This window comes from Sparus aurata, chromosome 11 (assembly GCF_900880675.1).
Source record: "Sparus aurata chromosome 11, fSpaAur1.1, whole genome shotgun sequence".
NCBI lineage: Eukaryota > Metazoa > Chordata > Actinopteri > Spariformes > Sparidae > Sparus > Sparus aurata.
In genome coordinates this window covers 15649099-15673336 of record NC_044197.1, presented here as the reverse complement: position 1 = coordinate 15673336, position 24238 = coordinate 15649099, and the positions used below count along the sequence as shown (strand labels likewise).

Below are 24238 nucleotides of genomic sequence, written 5' to 3'. Positions count from 1 at the left end.
TCTATACTTTTTCTTTGTTTCTGTGGTGATAAAGACGAGACAAGAAGTCACAGAGCGGCGTCACTTCTTGCGTAGCTTCATGAAATATGAACCACATTTTCCTAAATATTGAGGAAGTAGTGTGACAGACCTGACGACAGCCTCACATCACAGCTGCAGTCCACGTCTGGAGCGTGAGCAGCTCCTGAATTGGTTCCTCCTGAGTCGTTTTAGCGAACGAATTTCTCAGAAAACGTCCCCAAAGAGAGGACTGCAGCTGCGGAGGGGTTGTGGAGTCGTCACGTTGGTGTTTTCTTTCAGTTTCGTGCAGCAGCTGTCCTGAAGAAGAAGAAGAAGAAGAAGAAGAGGAGGGAGGCTGTGTTCAGGAGAGAGCTGCAGGTACTGAAACATTCATGTCGATAAGAGACCAGTTCAGGGCTCTTCATCCTCTTCATCCTCTGACGGGCTTTTTACTTTGAGTGTGTGCGACAGGAGAGGTGAGGCAAGAAGCCGTCAGCAGCCTCACGGTGGATCCTCCACCCAACACAACAGCTGCTCGTTTAAACAGGACCACAGTGCGGACTTCTTATGATGGACAGGATTTAATGACATGCGCTTGATCAGAGACATTTTCTCTTCGACAGGTGTTCAACACAGGAAAACAGCCCGTCGTCCTGCTCATGACAAAGGTAATGTGACCCGGAGCGGCTTCAAGTGTGAATCCATTAATCGTGTTCTTCTGGTTTTAGCTTTTGGTTGATAACAACGATTTAATAAATGTATGTCCGCTGAAATGACTCTTAGTGTAATATAGTCTAAGTTATTAAACCGTCCGACCAAGTGACTGAAGTAAAATACTGATACCGCCCTGTGAAATTACCCATTACATTTCCTGCATTTATAAACTGGTATCGCATTATAATAACCATCATAGATAAATAGTTAATTAAACTCTAATTATAATAGTTATCTCGCTTTTAACAAGCAGTTAAGTGTTGTATAACACATTTAGGATGTTAAGGAGCCTTAAAGGTTTATAAACAACTGATTGTCAAGTGTTATTACAGCCTGTTATATCAGTAGTTTATTATTACTAATGTGTCAAGTAGAAGCCGGACTTTACTTCAACTAAAGCTATTATTATTTTCACCATAGATTAAAGGGGCACTGTGTAGTTCTGGAGAAGAATTTTTGTATTTATATATTTAATGAGACTATAAGAAAAGCTCTGAAATGCTGCAAAAACTCAGAGGACAATAAGGTTCCCAGAACCCTGTTTGAAGCTAGCAAGGTGGCAGGGTCCACCACTATAAACAAAGTAAAACAATATGAAATTGTGTTGTTCTTTAAGGTCACTTTGTTTGTTCAGTCATGAAAACAAAGAGTTTGTTTATTTAGTTTGTTTAGGCATAAACAAATCAGTCAAGGAAGATCTTTCTCTTCTGATTAATATTTCTTAACCATAATTACTCATAATTACCTGGTGTGATACTTTAACAATGTTTTTTTCTTCCCATCAAACAGAATAAAGTTGTTAAGATTGTCCATGAAAAATGACGGAAACATCATCAAAATAGCCGCTTGGTAAATTCCCTCTCAATCAACAGGCTACTAATTTATTAATTGTCTGTCTGCTGTAGTTTTTATATGCCAAAATCTAAAAGAAACAGTTCGCCCAAAAATGAAGATTCAGTCAACTGCTCAGCCTCAAGCTGATGGAAATTTGAGAAAAGTTTTATAGTCCATAAAACAATTCTTAACTTCACAGCAAAACAGAATTGTAACATTCTCCTGAACAACGGAAGTAGATGGGGTTTGTTTTAAAACATAAGATAAGAAAAAAATGACAATAAAACAGCTCATCCAGTGTAATCATGTAAGCCCTGGGATCCCAAATTGACCTGAAAAAGACATTATTTACTCCCTTTCTAAAAGACAAAATCTTTTCAAATAAGCCTGGGATCTCGGGGCTTCCAGGGAGAGTAAAGTTGTTCTGATAATTAATATTAAATACTTAATAAATGTTCTTTAAATGATGTTTAAACCCAACACAACTAGCGAAACAGTCACAGAGCTTCGTCTATATGTTGTCTGTCATCAGTACTAAATTACAGAAGCTCTTTGAAAGAAAGTTATAAGTTTGACAGTGTTATATCAGACGGACATGCAGATGTTACAGGGTGGATTTCTCTCTCTCTCTCTCTCTCATCATGATTCCTCTGCTGCTGCTGCAGATGAGCTGGGCTGCAGGGACTCAGTGTGTAGCCAAGGGGGACCACAGGAAACCCAAACCTGGAGAGCTGGCCTACCAGAAAGGAGACTTCCTCACTATTGTTGACACCAGCACGGTACTGTCATGTGTAAAAGGAGTGTTTGTTGTCAGTCTTTATTTTCCAGCATTTTGACACAAGCTCCTGATCGCTCTTTTTCTAGAAGAAGGGATACTACAAGGCCAGACACAACACCACAGGAGAGGAGGGACTCGTTAACTCCACTAAACTGCGTGAGAGAGAGGCTCTCCGAGTGGACCCCAGCCTCAGCCTCATGCCGTATGTCTGCTTTTCTTCCAAATTTGACACCCTCTCGCTCATGCGTTGTGTCATGTCAGTACACATGTTTACCTTCAGTGTGACTGTCACATGAAAGCTCTTTTTAACTTTAGCTGTGGGTCAATCACATCTTGTGACCACACAGTGTGGGCTGGTGTGGGACGTGCAAACAAACATCGTCTCAAGATTAATCACTCCAACTTCCCTTTTTTTCGTGTGTGTAAACCACTGAGTGCTGGATGAAGTTTTCTCCTGCTGTCTGTTAAAGAATTTGTCTCTCTAAGCAATTTGAGACTTATTTAGGATCCCAAATGGAGTGTGTATCAGTACCCTTTTTGTGGGGTTGTGTGGCTCATCCTGCGTTGTCCGTCACTAGTTGGTTTCATGGGAAGATCTCCGGGCCAGAGGCGGTGGGCAAGCTGCAGCCGGCCGAGGACGGCCTGTTCCTGGTTCGAGAATCCATCCGCCATCCTGGCGACTACGTCCTATGTGTCAGCTTCTCCGGAGAGGTCATCCACTACCGGGTGATTTATCAGGACAACAAGCTTACCATCGACAAGACGCAGTACTTCTACAACCTCATTGACATGATAGAGGTAAGAGGCTCTTGTGTTACTCTGTGCAGCTGCAGGTCTTTGATGTGAAGGTGAAAAGAAAAAGACATATTGCTCCAAGACTTCATGTACATTATTGACATGTAGGGGTTATTTAACAATAGAACTGAGAGTAGGGAACTGCATCTACTTCCAAAGGTCAAACCTCCACCAAAAAATTATACTTGTACGTGTCAGGATGACTTTATTGTGTGAATAGCAGAAATGTAGAAACTACCAATTTGTGTCAGCTTTGAACTAGCCGTAACACTTCTCCTGCTGTAAGTCTGTATTCATACTGTGTAGATGGGGGTTTAGATCCACTTGTGCAAATTCCTGGTCCTTAGTTTAGATGCTGCTCACACAGATCAGTGGGTCGTTGTCAGGCTTTAGCAGAGTTGAGGAGCGGATCATGTGAATCAGGTGTGTTGGAGCAGGGAGACGTGCAGGGCAGGGGAACGACAGAACCAGGATTTAATCAACACTGAGCTATGGTGTCACTTCTAAAGTCTGTGTGGGAGTGTCCTGACAGAGTCGTTAAGGACACATGTGAGCTCTGAGTTTCAGAGTAATCACATGTGGGTTGTTGACCCAACTGGCCTTCATGTGGGTTGCTAGGGCTAGTTGAGCGCAGGTGTGAATGGTTGTTATGCTGTCTGGGGACGGACCTCAGTGCTTCATTCTAGGTGGGTGATAAGTAATGTTGTAGGCGAAACACTGTGAAACTCAGAGCTCCCACGTTCCCTTGAGGAGTGTTTTTATAATCCAATTCTAGATAAAATAAAGGAATTTAATAAATACACTACTTTGGCTCTGATGCAGCATGCAATCCTCCAAATGAAGCGTGTAGAGTTTAACCACTCTGCCGCATAAATAATAAGTTCCTCAGAAAAGATTTCTCCCATTACACACATAAGCCGGGGTTCCTTTTTCCTGGCTGTTCTGTCATGTTCTCCTTTTTTTATATGAAGGACTGAATTACACTGACAGGAGTGTACGTCCTCTCAGCTCTGTGAGGCTGCATGTCGACACAGCGGTGCTTTGAGCTAAATGCTAACATCAGCGTGCTAACATGCTCACAATGACAGCTAGCACGTTGGCGTTTAGCAGGTGATCTTCACCCTCACCATCTTAGGTTAATGTGCCAGCATGCAAACATCTGCCAATCAGAGCTGAGGACAAAGGTATAACTGATTTTCATAGCAGCAGCAGTCCTCGACACTTTGAGGCAAGCTGTGTTTGTGTTTGTCAGCCTGAACAACCGCCAGCTCAGTGAACTCAGTGAGTAAAAATACACACTTCATGAGTCAAAAGGAAGCAGAGACAGAAAACACACAATTTTCATGGTTTATCTGTATTTGGTCTGCATCTGTGTGAGGTTACTGTCAGAGCTTTGCTGCTGTGAGGTTTGAAGACGGACTTGACTCAACTTATCAGCAAACCGCAGATGGCTGTGTCAGACCAGCTGACTTATTCCTGCAGGGAAGCAGAGGGAGGACACTCCAGATGAATGTTTGGGCTGAATCATGTTGGAAGAGTCCCTCTGCTGTCAGTCTGCTGACAATATAAAACTCTGATGTGTCACTGGGAATGAACTCATCCTTTACTAGCTTAATTCAGCTGCTGTCCCTCGATGCTTTTTGTATTCTGTTGTTTAGAAACAGAGACATTACTCTGACTTTGAAGAAGTAGACGGTGTGGAGCAGTAATTGTGATATAAAGCTTAATATAGGTTGACTTTGTTCTCGCATTTGGTTTTTCTGTCAGCCACAGTGGTCAAACAGCTTCCTGAGTTCTGTGAATGTGTTCTCGCAATGTTTAAGTTATCTTTGTCAAAGTATAGCTTGCGTCTTATTCCTTCTGCAGAGGTGGAGAAAATAATACAATAGTACATTCATACACCTGATGTCAGTGGCAACATATACAAAACACAATTGTTTATTGTGGAGAATAGAAGGAATTGCAGATAAGAATAGATAAGTATGAGTGAACATACCAAAGGAAATGATAATGTCCATAATACTGTAACTGTGTGTGTGTGTGTGTGTGTGTGTGTGTGTGTGTGTGTGTGTGTGGTTAATATCTGTTGTGGGGTCTCCATCTCTGCAGTTTTACTCGAAGCACAAAGGCTCGATTGCAACAACTCTTCTGAAGCCCAAACAAAAGCAAGGAACCAAGTCAGCCGAGTTGGAGCTGTCTAAAAGTATGTTGTTGTTTTTTTGTGTGTTTGTGTGTGTTTTCTTTTTAATCAAATCATTTAAGTGAATCATTTTTTAATCCCTCGAATATAATAAAGATTTTGTAAGCCTGTCATTTTTAATGTCCTCTCTCCTCTCCAGCTGGATGGCTGCTGGACATTACAAAGCTCAAACAGGGAGAGACTATCGGAGAAGGGGAGTTTGGTGGTGAGCTTTCTTTGATTTAATCTTCTGTTATTATTAACAGCTTGTCTTAACATTTATTTTGAAAAGGGCATTTCCAAAAAAACAAAAAGAGTTCCGTCTTGTAAGGGTGTGTTCTGATGTGTGATCCCAGCTGTTTATGAAGGAGAGTATATGGGCCAGAGGGTGGCAGTAAAGACCATTAAATGTGATGTCACAGCTCAGGCCTTCCTGCAGGAGACCACGGTGATGACGTGAGTGTGACGATTTCATCACTTCTGATTTGGTATTTTGATTTGAATGTATCTTGTTAATGTTTCTATTTATTTCTAATGTTAGTGTTTTTAATATAAATTCACTCCTCTCAGGAAGCTGCAGCATAAAAACCTGGTCCGTTTGCTGGGAGTCATTCTGCACAAAGGGCTTCACATTGTCACAGAGCTCATGACGAAGGTAGAGACAACGCATCATCAGTCAGTTGCTCTATAAATACATTAAATGAGCTCCATGTGACAATTTGCAGCAATTTACTCTTTTATCTGCCAAATATGAGCGAATTGTAAGGTGTTGTGACAGATTAGACCTTCCCCTTCTCTCTCGGTTAACTATGCAAGCCTCTGGATGATCTGTTGTTGTTGTAGTTTAACGCTGCTGGACTGTGGGTTTCTGTGTGAAGATCAGAGCCCGTATTCACAAAGACTTTTATCTTAATGTTTGGAGTACTCCTAAATCGGACTAAATGTTTTTATGTAGGAGTCGTTTCTTAAAAGTAATTTACAAAGCCGCTGAGTCCTACTTTTACTTATGAAAACAGTGAACTCCCAAACTAAAAGTAACTCTCTGTTGCTAAGGATGACGTCAATTTATAAGGACGCACTTTGAAGCGGTGACAACGGTGAGTGGTTGTTGAGTGACAGGGCAGCCCATTGAAAAGTCATTTAGGCTACGCAATGCATGAAGTGAAAATAAGGAAGTTGCCTACAAGCCCATGACAACGCCTATGAGAAGATAGTGGATAAAGAAATGTATTTATGAGGAGAATTAAACGAGGATTTAATTGAGAATTTATGAGGAAATTTAAGTAAAAAAAGTCCTAAAGTTACGACTGACACGCCCATTATTTTTAGGAGTTGCTCCTAAATTCGCCCGTTAGGAGCTACTTTTAGCCTTAAGATTCTTTATGAATACGAGCCCTGATCTGCAATAGTCCATGTTCAGTCGATCAAACTGAATAGGATTGTCCTCTTTAAATAGAATAATTTTAGTGGTCAACACAAGTCTTTCATGATAAAGCCAGTCCAGTCCAGCCATTAACAAAACAGTTCTCTCAAGTCTATCACAGCCATTTAAACTTTTCTTAATTTTTGCCATATTCCTGAATTTTCCGTATTCCGCAGGCGTTGAGTTTAAGACTGATCTGCCTGCTGTGTGTCAGTTCGACAACTCAAGAAAACCTTGAGGACATGTCTTTAAAGTCCACTTGGACTCGAGGATGAACTGATCAGTTTTTGGTGGTCAAAGTCACTGTGACCTCATAAAACATGTAATTAAGCGCCACAGCTCAGGAACAGAAACAGTACAGAGACGTACAAGAGGCAAAGTTGTAATTCTATGCCGACTTTTTTGCAGAGTCTGTTTTTTCCTCCTGGATAATGAAGTCACAAAATCCACAAGATAATTCGGGTTCCCGGGCTTAAAGTTGATATTCTTTATTTTATAGTCATATTACTTCAAATTATCTAAGTGTAGTTTTTGTCATGCATGTGTGTGTGTGTGTTTGTGTTACAGGGAAACCTTGTTAACTTTCTCAGGACAAGAGGACGTTCAGTCATAAACTCAGTTCAGCTGCTCGGCTTTGCTCTGTGAGTTCAAACTTCACAAACAATCTTTGAACTGTTTATACATGACATTTGTGTGTGTGTTCGACAGTTTGCTGCACAACATTCAAATGATAAAGTGTGTGCGTGTGTGTGTTTACAGCGATGTGTGTGAGGGGATGGAGTACCTGGAGTCCAAGAAATTGGTGCACAGAGATTTGGCAGCTCGTAACGTGCTGGTGTCTGACGACGGCGTGGCCAAGGTGAGCGACTTTGGCCTGACCAAGCTGGACTTGAAGGTGTCAGATAACGTCAAGCTGCCGATCAAATGGACGGCTCCCGAGGCTCTGAAGAAAGAGGTCGGTATGATGTCATTGGTCATCTTTTTTTTAACCTATTTTTTTGTTTCTGCTTCTCTGTCATACCTCAGTGTTATCTCTGAATGCTTCTGCTTTGACTTCCTGATTAAGCATTTTTTTTTGTATTTCATGGGTATTACTCATGCCTTATTATCAATAATGCATCATGAATAAGGAGCAGGTTGGTGTAAGGACCTGATGCATACGTCTCTCCAGCATAACTTCCCTTTGTTTATATTTCCTCCTTTAGTTCATCAGGATGTCAGAGTTTTGACTGTTTCCTGGAGTTATAACAGATCTTCCTTAGTATGCCTGATTACCAAAAGGGTTCAACATTTTTCAGTGCGCGTATACGTTTGCTCTCATTACACAGAAATTCTCCACAAAGTCAGACGTTTGGAGCTACGGTGTTCTCCTGTGGGAGATCTTCTCTTACGGTCGACAACCTTACCCTAAAATGGTAGGTAGCACCAGTGCATGTTGCCGTAGTATTACTATTAGTGTGTGTTTATATGAGTGTGTCACGAGGCACATTACATTGTGCATTACAGAGATGTCAGTTACAGCAAAGTTAAGTATTTAAGTATCAGTCAGGAAGGAGTTAGCTTAGCTTAGCTTAGCATATTGACTGGAAACAGCTAATCGGCTTGACCCAATACTGCAAAAACTCAAATTCTAAAAAAGTGTCAAAACTTTAACTTTAGATTAAAAATCGGTTTAGTATAAATTGATTATGACTTTCTTACTTAGTTCAAGTAAATGTCACTCGTCTCTGTCCTGATACATGACTTTATTCAAGTTATTTTTAATAGACACAATGTTATTTTAAATAATCCACTTCAAGGCTCGGAGTCTTATTTTCAGCAGGAGTTTGTCAAAAGATAATCTTTTTAATTAATTTAGATTTAAATCTAGTCTGACTTGTTTTTGAGGCTCAATTTTAAGAAGAAAATATCAAATTTTTAGTTACTTTTAGTCTTTCATTCTAAAAAGTTATTTTGCCAGGGTACATTCCACTGATGACAAGATGGATTACATGACATTCAGTTTAAAAAATGAACAAAACTATAGTATTAAAATAACCATTAGACAAACAACCTTCACTGATTATGAGAACTATATCAACCACCGCACATCTGCTGCATTGAAAAAATATGTTTGGGCCAGATACAAAGTGATGAAAACTAACTTTGGACCCATCTGGGCAGTTAAATTAATTCAGTTAAACTTAAAAGTGGTGTTTTCTCAAAATCCATTGTAAAGTTGTGCTAGTGCATCTGTAATGCTGATATGCAAAAAGTGACCATGCTGACTTTTAACAGGTACAATGTTTATCATGTTTATTATCATCTTCGTTTGCTTATAGTATTAAAAAGTACACTGAACACAGATGGGAATGATCTCACTGCACTGGCAGATAATAGTAATTATCCACCTGTATTTAAAACATTTTTTGTTACATTTCTATGTTTAATTTTCCTTAAATCAGATCAGTCTTCCATCTTTGAGGTAATCTGACCTCTGAGAAATATTTGAAGATCCTAATATTTACAATCTTTTGCACTTCACATGTGATTAATATGATAAATATGACCTTCTTCGAGTTTGACATTATGCTTAATCAAACAACTGCACAACCACTATGTGTGGGTAAGTGCAGACCTCCATCTTATCTCTATCTCTCTCTCTGTTCTAATTACTAAAAAAAGCTAATTTTGTGGAAGGTCAGAAAGATTTTGCAAGATAAGAATCAGGATAACTCTTACTATCGTCACTAGTCTGAACTCAACAGGAAGGAGTACTAAGCTCCTTAGGTAACTGTTTCTCGGTCACGTAGTAGGTGTATGACTGGCCGTCTGCCAGGCCTAGTGACGGATCAGACCACAATTTACTGTGTCAGATCAGGAACAGATCAGGCATCTCAGGTCACAGCAGTGCGTCAGCGTGGATCGAAGTTTAGTCTCTCTACTGTTACCCTGTGACAGTGAAACATGTCTAAGTAAGTAGGTAATCTACTTTATGTTTATACTGAATGAGGAGGGGGAACTCTTTATCTGTGTTTTACACGCAGTGCTGGAATGCAGTGACGGACTCAAGATGTTAGTAAAATAAAAAGAGCACCAGCAGTATGTGGTGGGGCACCAGCATGCAGAGGGGGCGCTTGGCCAGGGACCAGTGGACTGAACTATAGAACTTTATAGAAAGTATTTCAAACATATTTCTTCTATTCTTTCACTGAAGTAAGATTTGTAATGCAGTAGAGTAAAAACAAGTAGAGTATTTTTACTCTGTTGTATTGGTTCTTGTACTACACTGCTGTGTATAAGTAGACATCGAAGCAGGAAGGTGTAGGTGGTAACAGGCTGAACGGAAGGAGCGGAGGTTGACGTCACATGAAGACACTGCAGTCTAGAGACTCTGGAAAGAAGGAAGCTATTAAACACAGCTCTGTTTGTCATAATCTCTATGCCGTGACCGCAGAGGTGACCTGTTTGTTGGCTGACAATTCATTTTGAGGACAGCAGGATGAAGTGGCATTAAACAGAGGGTGAATTAGCGCTACACAGCCTCGCATGTGTTTTTTGCACCTTACTTTGGGCGGTGTCTATTTGAATGCAGATAATTACCTCCTAATCACAGCCTGTTTAACATATACTCAGGTTGATTTATTTGGGTCAAGTTTATTTTCCCCTTAATTAAACTCTGCGCCTGCTCATTTGTTATCTGTTGGCAGAAAGAATGAAGAGAGAGAGAGAGAGAGAGAGAAAGTACAAACAGACACAGAGAGAGTGTGATCAGTATCCATGTTTTGAATATAATTAGTGAAGCAATGACACAAATAACATGACATTTTTTATTGTTAAGTACATAAACACAAAACTGAGGTGGAACCATAAAAGTGCTAAATATGATAAGAACACGACATTACCCATCAAACCCTGTAACATTACAAACAAACAATGCAAATAGTCGTTCAAAAAGCGATCGTGTATCTAACGTCGTTTTTCATTGTCGATTATTTTTCTTGATTGTTAAGAAAATTGTCTAAAAAATGGGGGGAAACTGTCAAACAGCCCAAGATGACATCCTCAAATGTCTTGTTTTGTCCACAACTCAGAGATATTCAGTTACCTGTGATAGAGGAGTAAAGAAAACTCAAAGTATTCACATGTAATAAAATCATTTTTACTTTCTTTCTTTCTTAAAGTATCAATCCAGTCGATTGCAGGACAGCCGGAATCCTGGATAGAAATGAGCATTTTTTCACCTTGGCTTCCCTTGCCTAAAATCAATTGCTTTTCAGTTAAATGCCTGAAATAAGGGAACACACAAAAAGATATTTTCACATTTTGTTAAATGACGTCAGTTGATATCCTACTGCAAATGACCACATGCCCCAGCGCGACAACTTGCTGGTACCGCCATCGCTGAAAGCAAACAAAGCCCGCTCAGCGAAGTTGCGACTCTTCTCTGTTTTGGCACCTCAGTGGTGGAACGAGCTCCCGACCAATGTCAGGACAGCAGAATCACTCTCCATATTCCGCACCAAAAGGTGTTTATTCACAAACACAGAATACACATACATGAGCCACCCCAGGACAACTGAGATCTCCGCTGATTTTCCAGATTTTATACCCCTGGTCCAGGAGGTTCACGCCCCCTGGACCATCTTTTTATTGTTACGATCATCCAGGGCTTGCCATTTGTTATTCTCTTTTTTGGATTTGCTCTTAAGAGCCTACAAAGGCCTTGTAAATGTAAATGTACTACAAATCCTCACACTCACAAATCCCATAATATTGCTGTCCAGTTTTATTTGAGTTTGAGTGAGTTTTTTGATTTCCCTTATCGGTACTCACAATCAATTTATACTGCAGACTAATGTTTCCACTGACCCTGCCTCATCCTCTCTCGTTGTTCCTGCCCGTGTAGTCTCTGAAGGAGGTGAAGGAGAGAGTGGAGGGGGGCTATCGCATGGAGGCTCCAGAGGAGTGTCCCTCCGGTGTTTATGCCCTGATGAAGATTTGCTGGGAGCAGGAGCCACGAAGACGGCCTGCTTTCCACAAACTAAGAGAGAAACTTGAAGGAGAGGTGGGTAAATGTAGCCTGAGTCCTGGAGCGGAGTGTCGGGATGGGATCAGGTCTGCGTCCGGATGCTGATGGTTTGTGAATTTTGAGCTGAAGAGGGACAGCTGTTGGACAGCTAATCTGCACACTGTGGTGGTGTTGTTGTCCATCACAAGACAATCACCATGGATGGGACGAGACAATCACCATGTGACACTGATTATCGTGTAATGCCAATGAGAAATGGCTTAATGGTTGGAGCCATGAATATATCAAACTTGTTTCAATGGATCTGAGCAAAATGGGTGAATCAGACTGTGGTATGATCGTCTTTATCCATGGATGAAAATGACATTCCATCACTTTGATCCAGACTGAAATATCTCAACAACTACAGAAACGACTGCAAAAACTCTGTACAGACATTCATGGTCCACAGAGGATACATCCTAATGACTTTATACATTGAAAAGTTGGACTTTAAAAGTCAAGATCCTTCACTGTAGTAACAATGCACAGCCACAGTTTCTGAAGTCTGCTGACACTATGCTTTTCACAGCATTCCTGTGATGTATGTTTTTTTTCTCCACAAATCCCATCCAAAAAAGACAACTAAGCAATATTCAGGGCTCCAGACTAACTTTTTTTTACTAGAGGCACAGTGGCCCCTAACTGAAAAAGGAGGGCAATCACAGAACTTAGGGGCGCACACCGTAAATTCATTATATTGACTATATATATATTATATATATATATATATATAATATAATAATTAAGAAATTATTATATGTTCATTTAGTTTCACACCGTTCTTTCTTTGCAGGTTGAGTTGGCCTTTATATTTGGTAAAGAGTAGTTCTTCCTTGGCAATGAAAAAGGCTGTGTTAAACTTAATTATTAATTTGGCTTCCTCAGCGCACTGATTAACAGCCTGTTGCCTTCTAAATGCAACTGACAGCGGAGTTGCATTTTCATTGGAGTACAGGTCACGTCATATTTTATGCCTTAGACTAGCACTGTGTTTGACCAATGTGTTATGTTTTAACTGTGTAGTACCAGCATTACCTGCAAATTTCGTGTTCCCCACATGTTGCGGGTATCAACTTCACAATTTGCAGTTCATGGAATTCATCTCTCTGAGACCTTAACCAGTCAAATTTGAGCAGCCATTCTGCCCTTTTTCGCCACACTTGTGTCTTCAGACTCAGACTCATCCTCTGAGTTAGAATTTGGCTCTGGCACACTACTAGGCTTATCGGGGAGAACACAACCCCGAGATTCCACCAGATACATGTCCGGTGCGTTAAGTCTCCGATCTGGTTTTGCTCTGCCATCCGCCGTCCGGCGACCCCCACCGGTTGCGTTTTGAGTCCGCTACGGCACAGTGCCATCGACAACTGGTGTCACGAGACCGAGGAGTGTTCCTAACTTAAGGATTAGTAGAAGAGCTTATATTTGTCTCATCTTTGAGATTTGTGTGCTGGTGTCAACACAGAGTGTTTTATTTTGAAAAGTAACTGGATGATATATTGTTGTTTTGGTACATGACTTCCTGTCTGCTTGGTGCTAAATTCATCTGAATTGCTGCATCGTGCTCCGGCATCCGCCGAAATATAAGTCCTGTGTATCTGTTCCAGAGGGGTCCGGACTTCCGGAGTTGGGACGGAGCAGATCCGCAGCGCAGTGAACCTGATGGAAGTTAACACATAGCCTAGAGTGAAACCTATCGTAACGCAGCGGACACGTACCTGGTGGAATCACGGGGAGTAAAACCTTATCTTTCCGCTCTCGGAACAACTTTAGGACCCTCCTCCTCCACACATTAGCCACTTACAGTGCCATTCCCAATTCCCTGCCCCTCTCACACACATTGGCCTGCCACCTGTGATTCCAGATCTCAGATTCTTCGATTCGCCCCTTCCACATACCAGTGTAAGAAAAAAAAAAAAAAAAACACCGGCAAATTCACTGGTCGCACATTGCGCGATTAAATGTAAAATTTAGTCTCGCTGTCTCAAATTTTTGGTCACAGTCGGGAGCCCTGATATTAATAAAATAATAAACAATAATAAAGCTAACAGGTATTTTCCGTGTAGCCAAGGCCCTAATAGTATTTTCTTCTGTACCACAGAAGTACATTGTTGTCGGAAATCATTAAAAGCTCATCAGTGAGCCGCACCTTTTCACTGGATGTCATTACAACAAGCATGTGCACTGTAGTTTCTGTCAAGTCAATAGCCGGAATAAATGTTGCCAAATTACATTTCTGCAAACCTGGAAAGTGTTGAAACTTTACATTTATTTATGATCAGTTTTCAATCTAATGTTGTGACAACACTATTTTTTTCTGGTCTGGTTAGGTTTAGACACTAAAGCATAGGTTCGGGTTAGGAAAAGATCATATTTGGCTTAAAATACCTGGTTCTGCTTCCACGAACTCACCTGGAAAATGTCCTGATGACTCTTTAAAAATACCCAGTTTTTTGGGGCGGCGCAGTAGCTCAGTTGTTAGAGTGTGAGCCCCATGCAAAACAGATCAAATCTGAACTGTGGCCCTTTGCTGCTTGTAATTCACTTTCTTTCTCCCTGTTTCCTGTTATTCTTAGCCTCATTCTTCAGCTGTCCTTAGTGATAGATTAAACAGCCTTGTCAAATAGATCCAGTTTTGTGGCTATCAATACAGCTGCAAAAGGTCCAAACATCTCAATAACATATCCAGTGGTTTTAGAGTGTGCCAATGTTGAAACACAGTCATGAACAGTGGTCTCAGGCTTCACAACTGTCTCACCTAGCTGTCACAACATTGACATCTCCTCCTTCTTCTGACATGACTGTTAGCTTATGTACGTACATGCTCACATACATGTGAACATGATATGACACATACTGTAGAAATGATGATGAGATGTATGAAACATGCAATTGTACCTTATCCAGGGCCGTAGCCAGGATTTTTGAAATACCGAGGTCCACCCCCCCCACCAAAAAAAAAAAAAAAACCACAACTAAGATGATCTATAACTGTATACATTAAGTGTTTGGTATAGGCTATGGTGATTGAGAGAGAGGCGTAATAACAAGTACACTAATACCATAGCTTACAAGAACTCTTACCCTTTTCTTCATCAGAGTAGTGACTCTGGCCTTTGTATGTAGCTGGTCATGGGCTGATAATGGACCTGACTGACTCCACATGCATCTCACTGGTTCCTTCTCCTGCTCTCTCTCCTCCCCTTCTGTCTCTGTCCCTTCAACCTCTTCATCTCTCTCTCCTGTCTCATCCTCTGTTGAATTTTTAAAATGAAATGTCTAAGCATACTACTGAGTCATGACCTAATATTTTAATGCCATGTTTAGTCACATTATTACCTATCCATCCAAACATCCAAATAATATTATTGATGGATAATTCATACTGTGACTGAACATGGCCTTAAAATATTCTGATTCATTGCATGTCCTTTTGTTTTTTAGCCTAGGCTACATTTACAGTAGGTTATAGGTTAGCATCTCTATTGGCTATCTGTTGCATCTGTAGGCTAGTTCACTATTTTTCTCATTCTCTTAGCTTAGTACAGTTCTCACCAAAAATCTTTTGACTGAATGTTTTTTCGAGCTGTAGCCAAGTCATGTTCCCAATTTGTAATTTGTGAAACATGTTACAGGGCATTTTACTTGACACGTCCTAAAAAAAGATTTACAGCCTCACCCCACACCATGTTCTCTAATGCAGACATCAAGTTTAAATATTTGACCAACAGTGTTTTACAGGAGGAGGATGATCTGAAGAGCTATAAAATCAAACCATGCCATTTTCTCTCAAGTTTTACTCTTTCAAATAGTCAACCATCTACAGAACTTTTCAGTACACTATTTTCTACTTCTTCTTTTCATCATCATAATCATTCATTCTTATCGTTATTAATAATATTGTTTAAAGTGAGGCAGCACACGCTGGTAACGATACCATTGGCTATAGAGTGTGAGAATCTGTCAAAAAAATCAGCCACATGTTCTCCTCTGACCTACACTGATCTCATAAGTCGCCTCTGTGAAGTTTGAATGACGGAAATCCGTCATAGCGACGGAGAACTTTAATCCATGCAAATGATAACTTGGATTGGTGCAGCCTCTTACCACTACATCTTTGCTCCGATTCATTCAATTGCCTTTCTAAAAATAGACCTGCAGACCTCACCTCGCAGTATCGTTATCTTCCTCCTGTCAACTGAAAATGTCCCGCGATTTCCACCGGTACATCGGATAACTTTCTGCGTGCGGTTTCAAAATAAAAGCTGTCCGGTGTGTTAATATGTTTAACATGATGCTGTTTGGGGCTTCTTCTATTTTTTTCTCTCAGAAATTTTTACCGAGGTCCGGACCTCGGTGACCTCATAGCTGGCTACGGCCCTGACCTTATCTGTGAAAAGCCAACATTTAATTCCAGCAACAGGGCGAACAGGTACATTGTTCCTGCGGCAGTAATATTCTTGAGGTCCTACTCTGCAGAAAAACTACACTGTTTATTCCTGTGTGATTTACTAAACACGTCCCTGCCCAACTTCAGGAAATCATTTAGCCTCTTTTGAAAAAACTAAGAAGGTTTACATGTAAAGATTTAGACGGTGCCACAGACAGGCTGAGGAAGTCAGAACAGTTGTGTACTTTACACAGACGATCTTTAGTCTTGTTCCTCAACAGTATTGTGAAGCTTGATGCCATAATGTGACGGAAATACTTAAAAAGAATGAGTTTCCTGATATTTCATATGTCTGAGTGTCAGCTCTGTTTAAAGACTATGGCACATGTATGCTCAGGAATCTACTGTTTCATATGAAGCGTTAACACATATATTTAATGTCAGGAGATGAAACATGTACAAGAATGAGAAGGAATGGAGAGACACAGAGAGGAAAATGTTTTCCATGGATTTAATCGCAGATCAGCTAAATCTGCTTGTATCCCAGCAGTCATACTAAGCAATATGTTATGGACTGCAGGCTTAATATGACGAATGTTTAATGTTATTGCTGATATATGATAAGTTATGAATTTTGCTTGTGCAGAGAAGATTTGGAAGGTTTGTCATTAGCTGCAGATAATCAATAGACCTCTGGTCAGTTCTGCTAAACCACGGGAGCTAAGATGTAATTTGGTATGTGTTTTCATTTTTCAGACTTCTTTTTACAAAGTCTCCAGCAGTTTTTAACACTTTATAAGTCCCACTCCACTGGTCAGCAGACTCATGGTGGACCTTGATTCAGTTCATTCAAATTTAATTTGTTCCATAAGACTAATTCTATTGGAAATATGACATTTATTTCATCTTTCGCTTCTGACTTCATCGGGATTTTAAGATTATTGCAGTGAATTTGTGTTATCCAGCGTCCTCTTGGGATTTTTGCAGGTATAAAAAATTTTTTTTTTTGCTTTCCTGCAGATGATCGTTTAACATTCATATTCTATTTATTAAAGTACATGTATTATGAATGCAATTGTCAGCTGCTTTTTAACCGAAATGCAATGAAATATTAATCTTTTAGATAAGACTAATACACTTTCATTCAAACCTCACCACCAAATGAAGCCTCTTTTTTGCACTGTTGTCACGTCACAAGACCAAATGAAAGCTGTCATTTGATGTAAGTCTACGTAAGCCTGGTATTTGTCTCCGTCCCAGGAGATGGACCCCAGATTGAGGCTTGATCCTCCATCTCATGTTATCATATGGTGCAGGCGAAGGGTCTTTCACGATTGTTCAATCTGCTCTGTGTTTCCAAGAAGCTCTCTAATGGGATGAGCAGCAATTTTCCGCACAAGGATTTAAAAAGGAACCCAAAAATGATAATGAAAGATTTGCTGTCTTCGATGGGGATGAGTTATACACTCATGAATATCAGAGGTTGTTTCCTCGATGTTTGTCAGTGTGTATTAGCACTGGTGCAGAGATATCTGGACAAAGCTTTTTTCCTGGTACCCATATGTTAATGGCTGAGCTTTGAGGGTGTTTTCATAAAGTGTTGCTGTCAGCAGTTCCTAAAAAATATGAAAGACAGAGGAGGTTTTTTCAGTCTGAACTGCAGCACATTAGATATGAAATCAAACAGTCAATATGATGTTACGGTGCTGACTTTTTTTTTTTCTTTTTCTTTTTACTGTTTTCAGGAATTGTACCACTTTTTATTATCATAATTATAATTAGGGTCCAAACAATAATTAGACAAATTAGAATCACCATAAATATATGTCATATTATATAATTGGTTGTAAATCATTTGGCTGAAGTTCATGAGCAGTAGGTATTGTAGGTTTCCTGGTGATGCTTTGCCATTCTTTTTGCAATCTTTGTTTTTTACGTCCAGTTTGCTCTCAGATGTCTCTGCATTTGCCTTTTGAAAGACTGATTCTGACTTTCCAGCCTTACTGATAGCAACAAAGACTAGAAATGCCAATGTCACACCAATAATGACCTTGAGATGTTTTCCTGAGCTCTTTAATGCAAAAAGTTATGATTGAATTAGACAGAACTGCCAAAGAAGCATCCACAATCCATGACGGGTGTTATATGAAGTGTTATTTCTCCAGTCCAGTCCAACACATGCATGTAAACGGCAGCTTTATCCCAATGTAGTCATTTTCAAATATGAAGGCAGAACACCTTGTGTTTGCATTTCAGGGTAATAGTAGTTTTTTGACCATATTTGCTCTAGTTGAAGTGGAGCCATTGAATAGGATGGGCTTATCTTGGTAAGGTTTAAGTAGATCATTGTCAACTCAGAAGGTTTTACGTCAACGGTCAGGCAGTCCAGCTGTCTGAGCCAATATAAGTATTAGACATAAGATGCTTTTCAAAGAAACTGTGCCTTGTTCTAATAAACAGTAAAACTGTATAGTCCATCTGAAGGACAATCACTCACCTGTACAACCAGACTGATTGTTGTTGTAGTGTTGTTCTTGTAAACTTTAATGTTGTTCTTCTGTCCATTATGACTATTGGTCTTTGAATATGAATAAAAGTTAATTCCCAGATACTGCACTGAATGACAACAGGTGGACATTCCACTTCTGTTTGCAAGATTTGAGCCACAAGCAGGCAAACCCACGAATTAAAATCAGAACTGGCCCAAAGATCAACAGGTTCCACAACCAAATAATGCTCTAAGAATTACATACAGTATGTTAACCCAGAACACACCGTACGATAAGTAGCTAGGCTGTGCTCAGCACAGTCTATGTGCGTCATCGTCTGGCAGTAGAACATTGACCATGCTTGTCTATACATGGATTTACATCTCTTAAGAGGAACAGGTAATCTATCACTATGCTTACAGTATCTGCTTTAAATTTTCCCGCACACATATTTGTCTCTCCAGTGGTCCTGATCACCATCTAACTGTCTGTACTCAAATTGAAACAATTTGAATTAAATACTTGAATTATGATGACATAACTGCACATTTCAAGGCATTTATAATACAGTTTTATTTTAAAACTATGAAGAGTAAACTATAAAGTCTTCATAGTTCAAGAGAAATTTAGTTTGACATCATGGAACAACGACAACAGACGTTTTGCTGCTGACAGTCATTATATCCATTAAGACAAGTCAGTCTCAGTTTGATCTAAACATGCTGTCACTAAGCAAACAGTGTGAAAGCTCACCCTGCAGGGGGGGCAGCTGTAATTCAATTATGGAGATAACGATAAAAGCAGCTGTCTGTTAAGTCTAACTTAAGAGGCTGTGTTACAAGTTGACTAAATTGACCCCACATGTGAACTTATAGTTGCCCACTCAGTAAGCAAAATATAAAAAAATCTAATAATGAAAAAATACATGTAATTATTTTTCTTGAATGTGCGCTCACTCAAAGCCCTGTAGTGTGACTGGAATTTACTCAAAATGTTGAATTATATTTTTATATTAACTTTCACTGTTGCCAATTTATTAAGTATTGAATCATTTTACCTAGACAAGTTCAAGTTCAAGTGTATTAGTATATTATAAGTGTATAAGTTCTGTATTAGTACCCAGTGGTAGATTTTGTTTGCAGTACAGTCTTCATACACACATATGGGAAAAACATAGAGGCACATATCACACATCATCCAACTTACGACAGTGGAAAAAAAAAAATGGCAAATTAAATTGTTCTAACAGGTCCAGATCATACTAACAGTGAAAAATAAAACAAAATGAATCGGTAAACAATGTTTAGTTTGTAAAAACATACATAATGGGTAAAATATAAATATGTATTATGTTTGTGCCTTTTTGTTCTACACCTAGGACTTGTAAATCTGCGCTCAGAGGGGAGAAGCTGAGAGCTGAAGACTGCCACAATACAGATCATTTACAAGCACAAGACCATCAAGGGCCCATAAATGAATCCAGAAAATAATCAAAATGTTTAAACTAAATTCAAATGTAATTTTTAAAATATGTAACCTGAATGTGTGAGTGTGTGTTTGTGTGTGTGTTTGTGTGTGTGTGTGTGTGTGTGTTTCTGACTCAGGTGTCCCAGATTCAGAGCAGAGTCGCCATAACTAACCCTATTCAGATACTCAGCTTTGCCATCTTCTCCCAGATCCCTACTGGTTAGTGTTTGCCACACTTTACTTACCAGTTTTAGCTATTTTTGGCATCAAGTTCTTGTTGTTCTTCTTTGAGACACATCCTCATCATCATCATCCCCTACCTCACCTGGTCAAGTCTGCTGTTCTGCCTTATTTGTCATATTACTTTGAAAACGTAGATCTTTGGGAATACAGGACCCTGGGAACATGACTCTTTGAACATAGCTCACTGAGAACATAGGATCTGGAAACATAGGTCCCTGGGACCAGGACCCTCGGAACATTCAGACCCCCTGAACACAAGTCTCTGGGAAAATTTGGAACCTTGAGCACAAGTCTCTAGGAACATAGGTCCCAGGGAATATTGGTTCATTGGAACATATGACTCTGTCAACATTGGTCCCTGGGAAATACAACTGTGGAAACATATGAATCTGGGAACATAGGTCTTTGGGAAACATAGAACCCTGTGAATATAGAAACCTGAGAACATGGGACCCTTGGAACACAAGACTCTGAAGATAGGACCCTGCCAACACAGGAACCTGTTATCATAGGATCTCAGGAACATAAGACCCTTGGAACATAGGCCCCTGGGAACTGAACACTATGTGGATGTCAGTCCTTGGGAACATAGGACCCTGGAAGAGTAGGATCCTGGGGAATAAAGGTCCCTAGGAACATATGTCTTTGGAATTATAGGCTCCTTAGAACAAAGGACCCTAGGAACAATGGGACCTGGGAACACAGGCCCCTGGAAACATATGACATTGGGAATATAGGGGCCTGGAAACTTAGGTCTTCTGGAACATAGGCCCCTGCAAACATAAGACTCAGAGAACACAGACCTTTGGGAACATAGATGCGCTCCCACAAAAATGGCATACAAGCTTTGCTTTGCAAAATTCCAAAAATAACATTACTTTACTTAATGGTCCAACAAGGAACTTTCATGTTTTGCAGATTCTGGAGGCCCCTGAGGGCAAAGACAAAACAAAGTTAACTTAAGTAGCCAAAGCAGCTAATTGAGGCTATTTACATGATCATTTTAATGACGTAACGACAAGCACAGGCGAAAAACAAGAGTTTCCTGTTCATTCAAAGCTCCCGACATTGTGTGAATAAGGAGGGAACTAGCTATTAGTAGTTTTTAGGAATTCTGAATTTCTGGCCTAACAGGAATGCCAATCACAGCAGAGTATTGTCTCTGCGTGTGTGTGCTTTTTTATGACTAGTGAATCACATGAATTCACCTTCCCTGTTACACCAGTACCCTACTCTTTCTCTCCCCCTTTATGCCTCTCTCCTTCCCCCCCCTTTCTTCCTTCCTCTTTCATCCCCCTGTCTCTCTGCCCCGCTCTCAGTAAGCTGACACTGTGCATTTACACGTTAGCTGCTTTTACCTCTAATAGGATCAGAGGGACTTACATTGTCATCTGATAAACTAAGCAGCTTGATAACTAGACTGCTCTTTCTTAACCAATTGATGTTCAATTAGGATAACAGAGAAACAGTGAAAGGACCAAAATGTTTTATGAGGGAATATACAAGCACCTTTGGTTGTTATTACTTGTTGGCAATGAGGGTCATTTTGTGAACAAACTGGCCACACTAACAGGAAGAAAGCTTTCTGAGGCGGAGTATTGTTATTGTGCTCCACTCTGTTTTTCTGGTCTGAAACTTAGATGATTATTCATAATGTTAATTCCACTGTTATTGATCATTCCGAAATCTGATTGTAAGTAAATGGTTTTGAAATTAATCACGAAATGTAGCAACACTAGAAAACCAAGAGAACTGAGCACAGTTATAGTCACCATACAGAACGGAACAATCTGGCACCAGAGTGGTGAAGAGACCGGGTTGAAGTAGCAGTAGTGATGAGATGATGAAATTTAAAATAAGATAACCGCCAATGTCTGCATACACCATTTGAATAACATAATTGATGTGTCACTTAAATATGTTCAAACAACCACATTATAGTCAGTTTATTAAACCACTTTACAACAAGCTAATAAAATAAGATAAAATAAGTTCTGCTGGTATAAAACAATCACAGCGAGAGTTTGACTGTCCCACTAATAGTGGTTCTGAGAGGTAAAAGCTTTCACTACAATACCTTTGTGCCATGTAGACATAAGAAATACATCAGAATCATGTTTTTTTCTTACAGAGATGTTCAAGGTAGCCGGTTCCTCTCTGTGATGAGAGCTGCATATTTTAAACTGAAAGTTACTTTTAATCAATCAGTCAATCAATCATAATTCGTTTATATAGCACCTTTCAAACAAAACAAAATGCAATTTAAAGTGCTTTACAATAGATTGAAAAACATGGGATATTTAGAGTTTAGAGACACCAACAGCAATAAAATATGGGTCATCTCTCTATAAAAGCAAGGAATCTCTGTATGTCTGTCTGTGTGTGTGTGTGTGTGTGTGTGTGTGTGTGTGTTTGTCAGATATCTCTGCGGATCAGGATTAGACTGACCTGAGACTTACAACATGGCTGCTGCGTGGTTCAATGGTGTGCGACTTCGCATTTGTTGGGACTGCAATGATACCGTTAATAAATTATTTCATAAATGCTTTACAAATTCACAAGCATTGTCCACCGGAGCCACCACAGTCACGTGCGCACCAGAGCCAATCACTGCAGAGCCCACCGCGACCCCCCACCTTTAGAAACAAGCAGATTTATACCTGCAGCGGCGCGAGCTGGACTGGGATTTTGCCGGCAGTTCGGTCCCGTTCTGTTCTGTGCATCTAAACTGACTGTTGTGGATTAATGAGACTAAACGAGCCCGGACCGAGTCTGTTCAGGTCTGAGGAGATCCGGAGACACGCGGACAACAAAGTGGAATCGGAATCTGTATATGTTCGTGTGTAGCTAGCTGCTAGCCACTAGCCAACCTACACGGCCCACCTTCCGAGGCGACGGACCGGACCCACCGGCACATCCAAAACCAGACTTAGGGTAAATAATGTCTGCCACGCCTTCGTTAACATTGCCGTCACGTTTGCTTTGTGTCTGGTAGGGGTGGGCGGATTGATCCAAATATCGATAGTATCGATACCAAGGTGAGTATTGGTGTCAGATCGATACTAGCATGATGAGATCGATATTTTTGTTGTAGTTTCTCTTCCATAAATTCAGCAAATCACTCGTATTTCTTCACAGAGTTTGTGTGAGCGCAGCGTCTCTCTCAGTCCTTAAAGCACAGCGCTCCTCTTCACCTCTCTCACTCCGCTCACTCAGGTTCACTGTAACTGTAACTCAAAAATATATACTTATATTAAAGATATATAACCTACCTCTTTGTCCTTTGTTTTATCGTTATTATAATCATGGTCAACTAATTAAAGGCAAATGTACAAAATCATTAATTGATCAGTAATTTTCAAGTAAGAATTATCAGTATCAGTATCAGTATTGGTATCGGCAATACTGGCCCTGTATTTACTTGGTATCGGATCGATACCAAAATTTGCAGTATCGCCCACCCCTAGTGTCTGGTGCAGAAGAAACGGTAAAAACAGGCTTTTGTCACAAAAGTGTCCAAGCAGCAAGTTTGGTTGTTGAGAAACAGGAAGTTGTGGGAGGGACGGAGGCGGATGATTGACGGGCAACGACGGTCGGTGGACAGACAGCGATATTGAGAGTTGAGAGATTTGTGACATTTAGCGTGTTTGGAGTGTATAGTTAGTGTGTTATGTAGTGTTTGGTGTAGTGTGTTTAGTGTGTAGTGGAGTCGGTTTTTTTGTTTAATGAGTCAAAACAATGAGAAGATGCTGAATGTGGAGCAGGCAGTGCAGCTCTTCATTCAGCTGGAAGGAGCTCAGGCAGACCTGAGCATTGCCTGCATTTAAATGTAAATAGTTACATATAACTTCGTAAATTTTTTAAATGTATGCA

The 24238-nt window shown here is 40.1% G+C and overlaps 1 protein-coding gene across 4 annotated transcripts; it reads left to right on the top strand.

The window, feature by feature from the left end:
* The first annotated feature begins 55 nt into the window (after positions 1 to 55).
* Positions 56 to 14019, top strand: matk (megakaryocyte-associated tyrosine kinase). Of its 4 annotated transcripts, none has more exons than XM_030433200.1 (13): positions 60 to 378; positions 624 to 668; positions 2214 to 2327; positions 2413 to 2528; positions 2905 to 3124; positions 5231 to 5324; positions 5461 to 5526; positions 5657 to 5756; positions 5871 to 5955; positions 7291 to 7364; positions 7483 to 7678; positions 8052 to 8138; positions 11612 to 14019. In XM_030433200.1, exons 2-13 carry the CDS (start codon positions 660 to 662, stop codon positions 11837 to 11839), a joined length of 1389 nt encoding a protein of 462 aa, XP_030289060.1. In that variant the 5' UTR covers positions 60 to 378; positions 624 to 659; the 3' UTR covers positions 11840 to 14019. The 4 variants fall into 4 exon arrangements, with proteins under 4 accessions (XP_030289062.1, XP_030289060.1, XP_030289061.1 ...); XM_030433201.1 differs by having other exon boundaries at positions 60 to 476; XM_030433202.1 differs by having other exon boundaries at positions 56 to 668; positions 2416 to 2528.
* Positions 14020 to 24238: the final 10219 nt, after the last annotated feature.